Source organism: Lactuca sativa, chromosome 3 (genome assembly GCF_002870075.4).
Source record: "Lactuca sativa cultivar Salinas chromosome 3, Lsat_Salinas_v11, whole genome shotgun sequence".
Lineage (NCBI taxonomy): Eukaryota > Viridiplantae > Streptophyta > Magnoliopsida > Asterales > Asteraceae > Lactuca > Lactuca sativa.
The window spans coordinates 277,724,962-277,743,035 of record NC_056625.2 but is presented as its reverse complement, the minus strand read 5'-3'; the positions used below and the strand labels follow the sequence as shown (position 1 = coordinate 277,743,035).

General features: G+C 30.5%; 3 protein-coding genes across 3 annotated transcripts; 2 read left to right on the top strand and 1 right to left on the bottom strand.

Moving 5' to 3' along the window:
• Positions 1-315: 315 nt before the first annotated feature.
• On the top strand, positions 316-1,348 carry LOC111884856 (60S acidic ribosomal protein P1). Its single transcript, XM_023881153.3, has 4 exons — positions 316-455; positions 597-671; positions 817-1,032; positions 1,137-1,348. Exons 2-4 carry the CDS (start codon positions 603-605, stop codon positions 1,188-1,190), a joined length of 339 nt encoding a protein of 112 aa, XP_023736921.3. The 5' UTR covers positions 316-455; positions 597-602; the 3' UTR covers positions 1,191-1,348.
• Positions 1,349-7,093: 5,745 nt separating this feature from the next.
• LOC111884859 (oxysterol-binding protein-related protein 3A) lies at positions 7,094-10,430 on the bottom strand. Its single transcript, XM_023881155.3, has 10 exons — positions 10,099-10,430; positions 9,332-9,425; positions 9,082-9,198; positions 8,901-8,973; positions 8,662-8,780; positions 8,456-8,577; positions 8,208-8,384; positions 7,965-8,109; positions 7,692-7,870; positions 7,094-7,613 (listed from the first exon to the last, which is right to left on the bottom strand). Exons 1-10 carry the CDS (start codon positions 10,188-10,190, stop codon positions 7,364-7,366), a joined length of 1,368 nt encoding a protein of 455 aa, XP_023736923.1. The 5' UTR covers positions 10,191-10,430; the 3' UTR covers positions 7,094-7,363.
• A 3,017-nt stretch (positions 10,431-13,447) lies between these two features.
• On the top strand, positions 13,448-14,606 carry LOC111884860 (uncharacterized). The gene is made up of 3 exons (XM_023881156.2): positions 13,448-13,607; positions 14,277-14,359; positions 14,455-14,606. The coding sequence occupies exons 1-3, from the start codon at positions 13,529-13,531 to the stop codon at positions 14,482-14,484; spliced, it is 192 nt and encodes a 63-aa protein (XP_023736924.1). The 5' UTR covers positions 13,448-13,528; the 3' UTR covers positions 14,485-14,606.
• Positions 14,607-18,074: the final 3,468 nt, after the last annotated feature.

The window sequence follows — 18,074 nt, the reverse complement described above, 5'->3', positions numbered from 1 at the left end:
CACTATGTAGTTTCTATATTACTATATTAGAATTTTGAATATTATGTTATGTTTTTCTATGAATTTTTAGGTTTTATGATATTAATTCTATATAGACTTTTTAGATTTTATGATATTAATTCTAAATATAAGATAAAAATATTAAATTATATGTAATATTAAAAAAACCGCTATAGCACCGCTATACCACCGCGAAAACCGCGATTTCAAATAGCGGCCTGTGACCGCTATCAAAATTTTGACCGCGATAACTGCATAGGTTATATCATATCGAGTGAAGGTAACTATTGGGCCTACAGATAAAACAGCCCATACTCGTGTGGTTTTTGCTAAACTCCCAATTTAAACCTGAAAAAACCCTAGGCTTCTTCAATTGACTACTTGCAGGTTGCAGCAGGCGAATTCTTTACACTCACAAACACCCCCAAAAAGAAGGAGCTTCTGCTTCATCAACGGTTCGCTTCCGATCACTTTTCTTCTATTTGATGAATCATCATTTCGATTCATATCTGTGTGTGTGTTTTGGTTAGCGTTATGCATTTATAAAGTCTATTAAATCTGAAATTTTGAAGTTTTTCTCTGTATTATCGTTACAGAGAAGAATGTCGATCTCGGAGCTTGCTTGCACTTACGCATGTCTGATTCTCAGCGACGATGGCATCCCCATCACGGTGATTATCCTTTCTAATCAATAAATTTATGATTTTTAGTACTTTTTTTGTATCTGATGATCATTATTAGATTTGTAACATAATATGTAACTTGATGATATTGCAACCATTTTTTAAAAACTACGAATTGGATGTTTTTTTGCAGGCTGAAAAGATCACAACTCTTTTGAAGGCTGCTAATGTGAGCATCGAATCTTACTGGGCAGGCTTGTTCGCCAAGCTTGCAGAGAAGAAGAACATTGACGATTTGATCTTGAATGTTGGTGCCGGTGGTGGTGGTGGAGCTGCTCCGGCGGTTTCTGCACCTGCTGCCGGCGGTGGTGGTGCAGCTGCTGCCGCTCCTGCCGCAGAGGAAAAGAAGGTAAGTAAATATATTATTTTATCCAATCATTTGCAACAAATTGTGTTTAGCTTATTATATCAATATAACATGGTTTTTTGGTAAATGATATGATGATGATACAGGAAGAACCAAAGGAAGAGAGTGATGATGATATGGGATTCAGCTTATTCGATTAGGAGCAGATTTTTGATAATTTTTTGTTGCAAGAATTCAAATATGCATGATTTCATCTTGTTTTGTGGTTGGATGTTCAAAAAGCAGTGATTTTTGCTATTCTTTCTAAAACTGTCGATGTTTCTTTTATGCATATGTTAAAACCAAATTTTTAGGTTTAGTTTGGTATTTAGTTTTGTTTGATATTCGTTCCTAGTATGTCTTTTGCTATCACATTTTATGAAAATTTACAACTATATTTTAAAGTTTCATGGATTTTGGATTTACTAAGGCTAAACGGTGTCATAAAAGGTTTACCGGCGGTGTCGGACATAGTGCCCTTTCACAGCCGGTGAACATGTGTCGTGAAGGGCATTTCACAGCCGGTGGACCTTTACTGATGATAACAATTCGAACCTTGAGCATGTGAAAGTTGCCATGGTTGGCAATGGCTAATTTTGACATTTTTTTTTGGTTTAATCAAATATATATATATATATATATATATATATATATATATATATATATATATATATATATATATATATATATATACACACAATATAATATTTTTTTTCAAAATGTCTCTTTCAACAACCCAAACTCTTCTAACAAAAATGCTTCAAACTAGAATATTAACAATGATGACGACAACATTGAAGAAATACGCCCCTCCTCATCCAATAGAAAGGGACAAAATAAAAGCTTGAGCAAAAAGAAAAGGGAAAGTGGCATCTTCAAATTCATCAGTCGGAATGCCAGATTGGAAAACATGATAGACACAAATGGCCCAATTAAATTCAAAACATGATAAGACACAAATGGCCGAATTAAATTCAACTTTGGAGAGGTATATGACTGAAACCGTCCGACTCACGGAATATATGTTGTTAATGCAAGACGTGAAGCATCTCGACCCAAAGATCAAGAAGCGGCAAGAATTATGAAAGCATCGATTCGGGAAAAATATAATCTGAAACTCAACTGAAAATTCGATGCTTTGTAGGTTTTCAAATTTTAACGTCATGTTTTATTTTTAATTTATGTTATTTTAAATTTTAGTATGGTTTTAAAAAAAATTAATCTTTTTTTCAAATGAAATTAAAAAAAAATAAAATAAAAAACTCATAGGTACAACACCACCCTTCGTAGGTAAAAAATATGAAAATTGTAGAAGTCTACTTGATGTCTATGTGGGGTCTTTTTACAATTGGTAAAAAGAGCATGACACCCTTTAGTCTAAGTGGGATAATGACTTGTAAGGGTAACCGCTAGCCAATATTGAACTTGTACAAATTGTTCATAAAGTACTAATTTGACTCCTATTAATGGGTTTTGTTGGTTTTCGCTGTCTTCTAGTCAACTTGAATTTTCTTGAATTTTCTGTCTAGCCATACAATGGGAAATCTCCTATAAAGTCACACAATTTTAGGTCAATTTACGGTTTAATCCTAAATTTAAGTTTTTTTACAAAAAAATGACGGAATGCAGGCTAAAACTTTGGAATAACCATTTGTGGCCGGTTTCGCAGATTTAACAAGTATTTTGATTTTTTTTGTTAATTCGTCAAAATATTTGGATTTTTTCATTAATTCGGCTAAAACTTCGGAATAATCATTTTATCATTATATTAAAAATGGTTTGTTTTTCTGTAACACCCTGATCCTCAGGTATTGATAAGATATTTCGGTTTGAATTTTGGAGGACCTACTCGGCGAGTTGGCTCCCCAACTCGTCGAGTAGTAGCGGGTTTGGACGCGGGGGGTTTAATGCTCTACTCGCCGAGTCCATTATGGTACTCGCCGAGTAGATGCTGGCAGATGAAACCCTAGATTCCAGGGCCTTGCACCCTATTTAAAGGGTCATTAGCCTCCCTTGGCCTCTCCTTTACAGCTCCATACCTCCTTAAAACCCTGATTTGTGTGTGAGTGTGTTCTTGTTGATTTTGAAGCTTGAAGGAGGGATTTGGTGAAGGAATCACTTGAGGAATCAAGCTAGAAGAAGCAAGGGCTCGTGGGGATTCTAGATCTACTTCTGTGGAGCACTTCCTGAAGGTATTAAGCTGTTTCTTGGCTCATTTCCACCCAAAACCCTCTTGTGCATGGATTCTAAGAAAGGGCTTTTGTGTTTAAGCCAAGATCTGAAGTTAGGATGCATAAAGTTATCAGTTGAGCCTAGCATGTACCTTCCCTCAAGTGTTTGACCCCATTCCAAGCTTATATTTGCTATTTTAGGGCCTTAAAGCCTTGCATGTACGTAAAGTTTGCAACTTTACATGGAAAGCATGCCTCAGGAGCCTAGATATGTGGTTTGGAAGCTTTGCATGGCTCAAAAAGGGTAATGTATGGCTTGAGATCTGAAAGGACTCGGCGAGTCACAGGGGGTGACTCGGCGAGTCATTTGAAGGCAGGCATGGACTCGGCGAGTTAGATGAACAGCTCGGCGAGCCCGATGAATTTTGCCATGAACTCGGCGAGTTGGATGAACAACTCGGCGAGTCGGATGAAGGTTGCCTAGAACTCGGCGAGTTGAAGGAACAACTCGGCGAGTCGAAGGAACAACTCGGCGAGTCGAGTAGGATTTCCTAATGAATGGATGTTCGTAGACGTGTCGAGTGACAAGCAAGGGAACTCGACGAGTGACCTTAGGTTATCAATCAAGACTGTATGAACTCGACGAGTCGCCTCGATGACTCGGCGAGTAGATGATATTTTGGGAAACTCGGCGAGTCACTAGTTGTACTCGGTGAGTTAGGGTCAACATGGACCGTTGACTTGACCTTGACTGTAGTTGACCCGGATGGACTTTGGGGAAATGACTGGATATTATATGACACTTTTTAGGCAGTTGCGTGGAGCAGCCCGTGGGGTATATTTGGTCGCAACGTGTCAGTTCAACATTCGTGACGGGTGAGTCTTCTCACCATACCCATGGGTCTAAGGCACCAAGGACGACCCATTATGTGTTTCTGACATATATGGTAGATATTTTGTGTGCTGTTATGTGATGGCATGTTATGTATGAAGACCCCGGGGGGAGCCCGTGACATTGGATGTAAGACCATGTGGGGTAGCCCATGACAGTCCTAGGTGAAGACTATGTGGGGTAGCCCATGGCATTGGATGTAAGGCCATGTGGGGGAGCCCATGGCAGTCCTAGGCAAAGACCATGTGGGGTAGCCCATGGCACTTTCTCAGGTTTCATGTATGCATGGCTTACGTGATATATGTGTAGCTTTTATAGCTAATAGGATATATGATATGTGGTTTGTATATGTGTGGTATGCTCTGGGAAACTCACTAAGCATTTCACTTACAGGTTGTTGATTGTTTTAGGTACTTCAGAGCCGAAGGGCAAAGACAAGTCGTGATGACGTGGCGTGCACTCTACCTCTCTTTTTGTGTGATGGGACATCTTTCAAAAGTACATTGAAATTGTAATAATTATGATTTGGAAAACAAATGGTTTGGAAATTATGAGTGATGGGAATTGTTTGAGTAATTAAAAATGAAAAAATTTCTTGATAAAATTGGTTCGTTACATTTTCAATGAGTGTATTTTTTCATTTCTTTTTATACAACATTATATATATATATATATATATATATATATATATATATATATATATATATATATATATATATATATATATATATATATATATATAGGGTGAGGTTCAATAGAGAACCATAATTAACCAAAAAACCAATCTTTTTTTCAACTTTTAGAACTTATTTTTTATCAAAAAAAAAAAAAACTAAAAATACAGAATTTCATAACTTTTTATCCTTTTTCCAATGATATAAAATTCGAATTTTTTTTTACGTCAATTTGAAAATTCACAACGTGAATCCGGATTCACACGGTGAATCCGAAAAATATTTTTCACATTCACAATGTTAATATATGAATTTAGATATTTTTAGATTTTTTTTTTTCGATAAAGAATAAGCTCTAGAAATTGAAAAAAAAGATTTGGTTCCTTGAAGAACCAATAATTATGGTTTTCTATTGAACTTTTCTCTCTCTCTCTCTCTCTCTCTCTCTCTATATATATATATATATATATATATATATATATATATATATATATATATATATATATATATATATATATATATATATTCAAGTTTTAAGTCATGAAAGTTACAAAAAGTATCTATACAATGAAAAAAACTAACAAACTTCATAAATTTGTACGAAAAGCTTTATTGGAAGATGGAGTGCTCAAGATTGCAAAATGAAATTCATACAAAATTAATGTATATTTTCTTTAAATTTCAACATTGGTCCAACTGGGATAACCACAAAACATATCTAATAATATTAATCGGGTATACTTAAATCGATGAGATAAGCTTTCTTGTTAATAGTCATTTTCTATTGAATCATGTACTTCAACATGCTAATGTTGAACTTTTACCTCAATTTTCCAAGGACATTAGCAACATCTTGGTAGCAACTAGTCTTGCCTTGGCTAGACCACAAAACACAGATTTACTTGAACTTTGATACCTTCATTTCACACATGCATACATATGTTCCAGATCAAAACTTTGATGCATGTGTGTGCACATAAAAAATAAATACAAAGGTCTATATGAGGGGTGTGTGTATGTATCATTTATCGCATCTTTCCTAATTCTGCAATGAATAAAAATAAACAGAGGGAGAAAAAGAGCAAATGGATTAATGTTTTAAACAACCAATAGAATGAAGAAGAAAATGAGTATTAACGAGAAAGGTTATGAAGTTTGTTTGTTTTTTGCATTGTGTAAATACTTTTTCTAAATTTCGTGACTTTAAACTGAATATATAACGTTGTATAAAAAGAAATGAAAAAAAATATGTTCTTTGAAAAAGCAAACCATTTTTAATATATTGATAGAAGGGTTATTCCAAAGTTTTAGCCAAATTAACGAAAAAGTCCAATATTGTGACGAATTAACAAAAAAAGCCGGAAAACCGGCTTAATCTGCGAAACCAGCCATTGAGGGTTATTCCGAAGTTTTAGTCGATATTCTGTCCTTTTTTGTAAACAAAATTTAATTTGAGATTAAACCGTAAACCGACCTAAAATATTAGGACTTTGTTGGAGATTTCCTTTTTCTTTTGACCAAACATCCATCAGACAAACAACTTGCAACTCAATTACAAGGAGGTGGGATGTTTATTTGCTGTTTTAAGAGCTGTCACCACAAATTAGATTTTGGTTATTTAAAAACGAGATGTCAAGAACAAGCACTTGAGCTCTTTCAACAAATCCTTAGATTTTAGAGTTGATTTGCATGTTCAAACTCAAATTCAAAATATGATTTTAGAGCCGATTTGCAGATTTGTATGCTTCAAAGTTCAAACAACTCAAAATCCAATTTGTAGTTTGAAGGGCTAAATGTTCCTAGTATGTCTTTTGCTAAAAGGGACCCACATATTTGACGGGGAAAGGTGTAAAATAGAGATTATATACATAATAACAATAATAAATTAATAAATTGGGAAGTAGAATTAAAGATTATATTTATATTTAAGGGAAGTATCAAGTACACATTTGTTTACAAAATGTTATTTATAAATATCACAACATACCCAACACACACAACCTTTTAACTTTGGAATTACAGCAATTCCAACTCGGTACAGATTGTTTATAGTATTGTCCATGGAGTAGATAACCTAATTCATTTCGGTGTCTATTTTCATCAGCAGTTATATATATGCTATAACAAAACCTCGTAAGAAAATATCTCAAAAAACCATGTTGTTCTACCTACCATTAAGGTCATTTGAATGCTCAACTATCTAAGCATGCACTAAATCATGTGGATTTTCAATATGACTGATATCATCCCCATTTGAAACATATCTCAACATCTGATTTGAGTTGAATTAAGATTACCCTTTATAAGGATTAAATATATAGCAAAAGTTTCATATAACTACTAACAACTTCTTTTATCTACTACTTGTGACACAACCAGTTAATACAAATACAATCACACCAAATTACAATCTTACCAAGTCACAAAACCACCAAAACTTTCAACAACTTACATACATATATAGAGAGAGGGAGAGGGAGGGAGTGTGTACGTATGATGATCAAACAAAACACCCAAAACAAATCTACTACTTGAAAAAAAAAAAAAAAAAAAAACATTTTTATGTCAAAATTAAAGAGAGAGAAAGTTATGATGAGTCAATCAGATTCAGCAACATTTCCAAACTGCCAAGGGTTGAACTCTGTATTTGCAATTGTAACATCTTGAACACTACTTGACTTATCAGCTTCAGCTCTGTGTTTGGAGTATCTCCCGTTGTATTCATAAATCTCCAAATCCCCCCACGGTGTAGGGGCAATTTGGTCCGTCATGTCAAACCATTTTGGCACAAATTCTTTCCCCTTTGTTTCTCTTATTCTCTTTTCAGCCCTCTGTTTCTCTTCCAGACTTTCCCAAAACAAAACAAAAAAAAAAAATTAGCTTCATACTTTTTGACAGAGGGCATTTAAGTCTTTTTGCACTTACATGCTTTTTTCCGAACCAGCTTTTGACATGTCACCCATCTCAAGGGCATATCTGTCAGGTCGTAAGCGGGAATCCGATGCCAATAGCTTCTTTGGTGCTGTATTGAAACTGTTTACTTTATGTGCAAAATGTGTGTATTGAAATTTATCATCTGCTGGAGCCTCAGCAACTTTCCATACCTTCAAAACATTATTTTTATTATTATATTATTATTATTTTTATATATCTACCAATAAAAATTAAAATATATGAATCTAAAATATTCAAACCCACCTGTGTGAGTTCAGTGTTTGGAAGAGGCTCCCCTTCAGAATCACAAGGCTGATAACTCATGGATTCATTCCATTTTCCTGTCATTAATATTTTTGGTTCTTCTTCTGAATTGTATACATATCCATCCACTTCATAACGTCCAGCTCTGCACACAAATAAAAAAAGTCAAATTTATATACAATGTAAAAAAAAATTAAAAAAAAAAAATTGAAGTTTACTTTTGGGTATTTAAAAATCACACACCCGAACCAACCACAAGGTTGAAAATAGAGAACAACTTTATCTCCTGAGGTCAAATTGGTCAAAACCATCTCCCCTGGGGAATCAATCCATGTTCTTCCAAATATTAAATTGTTGACTTTTGTGGGAGGGGGTACTAATTCTAGGATTACTCCATCTTTCTTTAGCTTCAAACGAGTTCTACAACAAAATATCATCAATATTTTTTATAATTAAAAAAAAAAAAAAACAGGGTAGAGTTAGTTAATTACCTTCCAAGAGGATAGACATCAACAGAGTTACCAAGAAACTTGGTCTTGACCTTTGAAGTTATATCATATACAAAATGCTCATTTTCAGCATGTGCAGCACTTATTGGAGGGTGATGACTCACCTAATTTTTACATTAAAGTGATATTAAATTAATCAGCTTTTAAAAAGTATGAAAGATCTTTAAAGTTTTTTTTTTTTTTTTTACCTGTTCTGCAATAAATGTAATGCCACAATGATTAACCATTTCATATGTTTCACCAAGAATTGGATTGAAAGGCTTCCAGGTTCGTTGTAGAGCATAATATACTGATATAAACCATGATGCTGTAATAGGAAAAAAAAAGATTTCATGGTTTTGAAAATTTATATAGAAAGAGGAGTGTATTAGTGTAGTGTGTGTCTATGTGTGTAAGGAATAAAGGGTAATGATTCTTAATTTCTTACCTGTATATACTAATCGCATGTATGGATCCTCACAATTATCTGCTTGTTCTAAAAGATGGGCATATTCCATCAACTACAAAAACGATAAAAGTCTCTTTACTCATTACTAATTTACTATGAACAATTATAGAAGAAGAAGAAGAAGATATAGAAACATATTGGTGTTGGGAAATAGAAATACCTCTGCCATTTTCTGTAACATGGTCATGGGTTCAAAAATGAGAACAGGTAGAGTCACCATTGATGTGATATCAGCACCTACATACTTCTGCATTGACCTCCAGTAACTATCACGCTCCTGTAAGAACACAAAAGAAAAAAATGAATGATGATAATAGAACATGGATGTTATGTGTAAAAAGTACCCAAAACAGAGCAAAATGATGAGATTGTGAAGAAAAAAATAGATAAGAGAAATAATTGAAGTGTACCTCTCCCTTCCATCTGCCTCTTTGTGCTTCAACTTCAGCATCATCAGTGCCTCCTTCAGGGTTAATAACTTCAAGCCCCTCATAACCAAGTAGTCTAAAGAAGAAAATAGCCAAATACATTCAGATCCAAACAATTCAGTACATGTGACATTTGTTGTTAATCTAGATAAACACTGTAGGAATACAATCTAATCCAAAGACTACTAGACTAGATATGATTTTGATACTTGGTAATGATTCTATTCGGGATGCAAGAATGAAGTAAGGAATTTAAAGCGGGAGAAATGAGGGAAAATGTCAGTTTATAAAATAATGATAAATCCATGTCGATTTAGGATTTCAAATCATGATCTCGTGATCACAAAATCATCATGTATCTTTGAAGGAACTTAAGTCCGATGGATGTAAACTTTTTGTTATTATCAAACAATAACCACTTCAGTTAATAAGTTTCAAAGGAGAGTTTAGCTCCTGATATAACAAACCAAAGCTTCTGGTAAGTACTGATTGAGTTAAATATAAATTATAGCCGAAATCGATAAGCTAATTGAAGCTAAAACGTAATCAAGTGCCGTCGAACAATCTTATAAACGAAAACTTCGTATTAAATCAAACATGCACAACTAATCCCACGATTCTCACGCTCAAAATCGCAGAAATTAAAGTGAAAACAATATTTGAAGCAAAAATAAACAGCAGCGATGGATCGATGTGAATTTAGGGTAATTACTACGACAAAACAAGAAGAAAGGTCCAGAATCATTCACCCGTTAACTTGATTCTTAAAACTGGAGAAACTTGAAGCGATCGACGAAAAGAAACCACCACCACCACCACCGCCACCTTGATTCTGCGCCATATCTATCTGGTGATAGAAAACCCTAGAACTCGAATAAATTCCCTTGTTTTGTAACGGATCAGGGGTTTCCCCCTCAAAACTATATGTATTTGAAAGGAATCACGATCAAACAACGATTAAGAAGATGGAATTGATTTGAATCAGATCTTCGAGATAGAAAGAGTGATTTTTGATTTTAGGAAGATACGCTGTGAATTTATTGTTAATAATATTATAATATTATGGTGTGGACAAGAAGCGGATAGAGAAGGTTCGGTTGGCGGGTTTTCATTTCAAGTCAACAACGATAACGCCACGACTTTTCTCGCCTCCTTCGACCCGACTCGTTTATTCTAGATAAATATCGACTTTTCAAGAGAAAACAAAAAGTTGATATATCGTCCTTCTCTTTTAACACTAAATAAAAGCCATGTTATAAAACTAATAGATTGATATTTACTAGTATTTATTTTTTAATTGCTATTTTCAGAATACAAATGCTTAAATGCAGATCAAATTACTATTTTGATATCATATAAAACAAGTTGTAAAATAACTTTTTACCTATAAATATAGATTTTGTTTTTGATTATAGCAAAATTTTCATATTTACATATTTTTCTTTAAAAAATTTTAATATTTTATTTTTTTATAATCTTAAAATTGAATTATTTGTATTTCATAATTTATGATCAGGCTCTTTACTATATTTTAAGATATGTTTTTTTTTCTCTTTGACATAATTTCTTTTTATTTTTTTATTACATATTGTAAAGGAGTTACACCACATATTAAAGTTAGGTTTCATCCCTTAGAAAATTTATTTTATAGTTTTTGTTTTTATTAAGTTTCTTAAAATGTAATTTCAAACTTATTTTTGTGTATCTTTCATACATAATTGTTTGGATCGAAACTTTATTTTTGATATTTTTATAGTTTAGTTTATATGGACTAATAGTCGATGTCTTATATGTAGACTGTTGACATTTGTGAATCACATTCTATATAATAATTGCAAAGGAGATACCTATGCATCAATGTTACATTTTGGTCTCTTACATAATTTTTTATAGTTTTTGTTTTTTTATTTGCAAATGAGTTCTTCGCCATAACACACATAATGATTTAAATATTAGTTTCTATCAAAAAGAACAAATAATTGTTAAGATTATAGATGACGGTTATTTTAAATATGTGGACGTATGTAAGAAAATGTTGTTATAATTTATATAAAATATATTTTCATATTTTAAATTCAAATAGTTCAAAATATATAAGAATAAGATACGTAACATCCAACAAGTTCGTTTTTAGCTGTGCATTAGCATTCTTTGGGTTAAATAAATTGATTTCATTAAAACTTATATGTTAAATTCCAATTTTCCTATTTGTCATTTGGTAAAGATTGCAAACCTTGTCCATATAACTGTCTTTTTTTTTGGCAATAAAACTTGAAATTACATAAGTCTAAGCTAAAATGGAGATAGAAGATGATAAGAGCTTAGGTCATATTCAAATTGAAGGTCATGATAAGAAAACAAAGGTACTAAAGTTATCATCTGATTTGTATGGATTGTTATTGACGTTTATCTATAGTTTAAGAGAAATTTAACATATTTTTATTTTTTGTTTCTACCAATCTTTCTATCCATTTATATAATAACATGTGTCATATTAGTATACTAAAATATCATTAAAAATTAATTAAATGAACATTAAATATTACACATGTCAATTAAATAGGAAAATTTATAGAAACAAAAATTATGAAGAAATTTAATTTCTTATAGTTTAATATCAGGATTATATCTCAAGTAACTATTAGGCTTGGGTGTAGCTTTGACACAAATTCGACATCGTCAGCAAACACCGCTCCTGGCTTATGGTGGCAAAATCCATGGCATTCCATTGTCGCGCTCCCATCTTCTCATATTTTTGGAGAGGTGACGCTTGGCATTTGGCAATGCCAACACCACTCCCATAGTATAGTTTAGTTCCAAGAAAATTGTGTGTTTAGATCTCCAGAAAAGTTGGAGATAGCATATTAAATAAATTGAGGTATGTCTAGGTTTCTTTGTTTTTTCTTAATTTAGACTTGTTTAATCAAAGTATCCAATTCCAAGTACACTATGTGTTATTCAATATATGGGATCAACAATTAAAATTCTTTTTGCGGAAAAAATTTTCATTCACGAGAATTTCAAGATATATTATGAATAATCTAAAAATTAAATTAGAAATATTGATATATTTTTAAAATTATCTATTTAACCATGAAAGATCAAAACATGTAAATAAGCCCCTAAATACATAATTTGGGATTAAATTGACCATTGTTACCCCAACTTGAGCATGTTGTCCTGTTTAGAGCATTTCCAATGCACAATTTTTTTTTTATAACTAATTACTATTTGATTGAATGGTCAAAATAAATTAACATCATTAGAGAAGATGATTTTAGTGCCTATTTTTATTAGGGTGTGTATGGGGCGGTTTGGTTCGGTTTTTAGCTAAAACCGAACCATAACCATTATAAGTGGTTAATGTATTTTGGTAACCATTGGGTATTGATTAATGTTAGTTTGGTTAACGTTTTTTGTCGGTTAATGGTTAAATATTGGTTAATCATAAATGGTTGAAATAAAGACAAAAATAAAAATACTTTGCTATAAAAACTGAAAAACATAAAGTACATTGTTATAAAAATGTGAATGATTCAGTGTTTATAACCTTATTAATATGATAGAATATTAGGTATCTCATTAATTCTAAATAATTACCCTTTGAGTTTTCAATTTCGAATATAATTACATACCATCTATTTAATATTATATTATATTAAAAACATTTATTAATATTATTGGTTCAGTTCGGTTTTGGTTGAAAACGATAACCGAACCGCATGTATATGGTTAATTTGGTTTTTGTTCGGTTTTCGGTTAATATGCTCGCTCGTAATTTTTATTGGCCTGTGACAATATTTTTGACCTATAATATATTTTATTACGTTACATCTAAAACCAAATCATGTTTTTATACGAATTACAAATAAGTTTTTCAATACAAGGTAAAAGGTGAATTCCATTAGTTTTATTTATTTTGCTTGTTTAAAAAAACATTCTTTTTAACAATCTAATATTGTTAATCAAAATATAATTATTAAGTTCAATAAACAAATCACAAACACCCCTTTGTGATTTCTCTTATTATTTCAAATGAAATCCCTAATTCAAGTCAATAAATGGTCAAACCTAGCGCAATCCAAAACTGAAGCCGGCTCCGCTTATAGCCCTAACTGTTGAGACCACCATCGAGACAGAGGTCATAAGGAAACCACACAACGAGAAGATCGAAGAGCAATGGCGGTGATGGAGAAGCTCAAGATGTTCATCGTCCAAGAGCCTATAGTTGCTGCCTCCTGCCTCATCGGTGGCTTCGGTAACCCCCCTTTCTTTTTGACAAACCCTAATTCCTATAGTTTTCTTCTGATCGAATCAAATTCAAAGTTTCAACCACAAGTTGTAGTATATGATTGTCTAAGATCTTTATGTTGTTGGAATCATCGGATGTTTTCATTTTATCAACTTGAACTTTCGTGATTTAAATCATGTTTTTATCATTAGCGTTTTTATTCTGAAATTTGGTTACTTTTGCATTTCTGAATCATTCTTTCGATACTAACATCTTGTAACTCATCGGTTCAAATCGATATTGCATTTTGCCTTATCTCAACTATTGTTTTCTATGCGATCTAGTATTTTGAATCCTGGGAAGGGGGTTAGGTAGAATGCCAGATCTCTTCATTATTTATCTTGACAATACTTTATTTATGGTACTTAATGGGGAAAAAAAAGTAGGGGATGAATGCTTAAAATCCATCTGAATGAGCATGAAAATGAAAAAAATAACATCAAACTGTTGAATGTTGATTGTTGAAATCTTCAAACTATGTGAAAAAAACGAGCTTAATGAATTGTCTGAATGTATTTGTTTATCCATTTTAACCTTTCAAACAACTATTTTGAATTAAGAATCTTATACTTCAAACTTTTTTTTAGCTTAATTAATCAATCAATGGATACACCTAATTTTTGTTGTGAATTTTAGGTCTGTTTCTTCCTGCATTTGTGAGGCCTATGCTGGATTCCTTTGAATCATCCAAACAAGTTCCTCAACCTGCTTTAAGCGATGTAACTACTTTCATCATTTTATTAATTCAGCCACTTAATTAATTCAGCCACTTAGCAACTAAATTGTTATATTTTTTTTTTATGGAATCTTGCAGGTGGTTGCAGGTATGACTGGTAAAAAGTAAATTGATGTTTGTTTCACTTAAATAAGATTTATGTTTAAATGATTTAAATGTAAACTAAAACTTGTGTACACTCTCCCAACTTTGCTTTACTTAAATGATAATATGTTTGAGCTTCATACCAATTTAGGGGTGAACTAAATTTGATTATTGACATTTGCATTTGAGATAAATTTATTTTTGCTCTAAATAGTAAAAATATCTTTAATAAATATTACTATTGAGGTTTTGTGATATTCGATGTTCGTTTCAAGTTTAAGTTCCATTATTATATATTGGGTTTTTGTAAGTTCGATTTTTCTAGAAAAAGAGAAGTTTAACTTTTTCAATCTATATTATCAAAATCTTTGCATATTAGGTCCAACAGGTGCATTTTGAACATAAATGTAAGAAATTGTAAGATTTTTCAAACTAATTTATGAACACTTAGCAAGAAATAACTACATACTTTTAAACATGATAGGGGATTCTAAAAGTATTTTGCAATTTTTTTCCAAAGGGAAAAACATAAAATTTATTAATTCTATTTCTTTAAAATGGTGTCCAAATGTTTATAAAAGTTCCAAATGTATGTTTTCACCGATGCAACTTACAAAAAAATACATTCTATGTTGCTACTTATTTCCATGGTTTTTGCTAGACATTATGGTTGTTTAAAATTAGTCTTCCAATGTCTCTTATGGATTTGAAGGGTATGGATGGATCCAAAATAACCAATATACTTTTTATGAGAAATAGCATCACACTTTTAAACCTTAAGCAGGAAGTATCAACATAGTTTTAAAACACAGGGGCCATTTCAATAGTTTTACTATAAATAGAGTCCTTTTCTGTAATTTTTACAATTTATTTCTATAAATATGTCTATTTAAATTTAATGGAAGAAGTAAGGACACAGGGCCAATTCTGTAAATTTCTTGTACAAATAAAAGTTAATATGTTTAAAACGGAAGTATACCACTTTGAAACTAAGGAATCCCTTCAATTCGTGACCCACTTTCTAACCGATAAAAGTTGCCAACCGTACGTTCTTAAACCAACAATTATATTATTACTAGATGAATTCTCGCGTTATGCGGTGCAGTTTAAAAGAATATTGTTAGAATGTATAGTTTTCAGACACCTTTTAGTTAATTCGATTCATCAATTTAGGTCTTTTTATTATTATTATTATATTTAATGTTTTCCTTTTAACTATGTTAAAAAATATATATTGAATTTTTTTTAACATTATTTAATATTTTACTTTAGGTTTTAAATTTTACACTAAATTTTTAAGCTTATTTGATATTATTAATGTATATATTAATGTAGGTTATTTATTTAACTATATATTGAAGTTAACAAATTAAATATATTATATTGATAATTCATAAATTCTTCCATTTGTGATAATGTTTACAACTATTTAAGTTAATAAATTAAGTATATTGTATGAAAATATGAAAAGTTTGGAGTTTTAAATGAATGTGGTAAAACAAAAATGATTCATTTATGATATAATTAGTCAAATTTCCGCGCGTTACGCGAGAATAAAATAAATATAGTTAAAATAATAACTTTAACCAAATTATTATTTAATATTTCTACTTTGAAACAAAATGTTAGTAGTAAATCAAACATATAGTTAACATATTAGTTTTATTAAACATTATAGTTTAATTTTTAAGTCATTGTGATGTATACAACTATTTGATAATTTTATAAACCGTTTAAAATTGTGTAAATTATATATCAAATGAATCCTAATATAACGGGTAACAAAACGTTGAACAAAAATATGAACTGCAACTTTTAGTAACGTAAAAATAGAAAAACATCTATTATAACATTTGTATTAATATATATATATATATATATATATATATATATATATATATATATATATATATATATATATATATATATATACACAACGAATAATAAAAAATAAACACTATAACTTTTAATAATATAAAAACACTAAAATATCTATTATAACATTTATATTAACTCTTCATATTTAAATCACAAATCTCTTCAAATACATTAATGTTTTTAATTAGCAAAACTTTACAACCTTATAAAAGAAAGGAAAATAAAAAGTTATTAGTGATTACTAATTAATAATCATAAATTAAAAACTATTGAGTTGTAACTAATAGATATACATAAATTAGAAAACTCTTGAGTTGTAGTATGCGTTTCAAATGAATACGGTACTTGGAAATGTATTATTATTATTATTATTATTATTATTATTATTATTATTATTATTATTATTATTATATTCGTCTAAATAATTGGTTTTGATGCATCATTTTAATCCCTTCAATTATTACACTTAAAGATATTAAATTATAAATTTATAACATACATAGGTGCATATACATGTTAAACAAATCACATATAATATATATATTTTTGTAAATGTTATATATAATTCTTGTCGTACTAATATAGATAAATTACTTTCATATGAAGAACATATCATGATAAGTCTATCATAATTACATATCAAATGTTCAAAATTATGTTATCTTTTAAATATGTTGTGTAGGATAACCCAACAAAAAAATAATATAAAATAAACATAATCAAAATAGAAAAACTACAATCAAATAAATAAGAGCATTGAGTGGTTGAATATATAAATAAAGATGTTACATAAACATACATTTAAATCAAAAGAAAAAAATACCATTCGTCAACTTTGCTCAAACAAAAAAACCTATATCCATTTTATGAATCTTCTTTCTTCATTTAACACCATTCAACCATAGAAACTTGATGACAATTCTTCACTAATCTGCAACCAAAATGTTTTTCTTGAAAAAAGAAGAGTGAGAAAGATATTCTAAGCAAAACATTGATGTTTGGAGAGTCACATTCAAAATTGAGTAATACATACAAATCACATATAAAGGTCAAATGAGAAATTGAATATAAAGAAAGAATAGAAAAGCTTAATTTGTTTTGGTTGAAAGAAAAAAACTCATATTACAATTACCATCGATGCGACGTAACTCATTTCTTCATATCACCATATTTGGATCGTGAATGCTTCAACTATATGAATACTTTTGAATCACAATATCTTCAAATCCTTCTTACATGTAAGATTTTATATAACACAAAAGACACAGAAAATTGGTCTTTTTATAGTAAACTTTTCACTAAATGCTAATTGAACATAAAATAAGTTATAACTTTTGAGTGTTAAATCATAATTAAGAAGACTTTTGAGTTGCATTAGTTAAAAAATGGGGTTTCAAATGAATGTGGTTTGAGAAAGTTAAAAAAAGGGGTTTCAAGTGCATGAGATTCAAGAAAAAATGCTAGCTTTATAAGTATGTATGATATGATGATTATAGTTTTAATTTTTAAGTCATTATGATATATATAATTATTTGATAATTTTATAAACCGTTTAAAATTGTGTAAATTATATATCAAACGTATGATAATCTATATATAACGGGTAAGAAAATGTATGAACAAAAATATTAACTACAACTTTTAGTAACATAAAAATACAAAAATATATGTTATAACATTTGTATTAATATATATATATATATATATATATATATATATATATATATATATATATA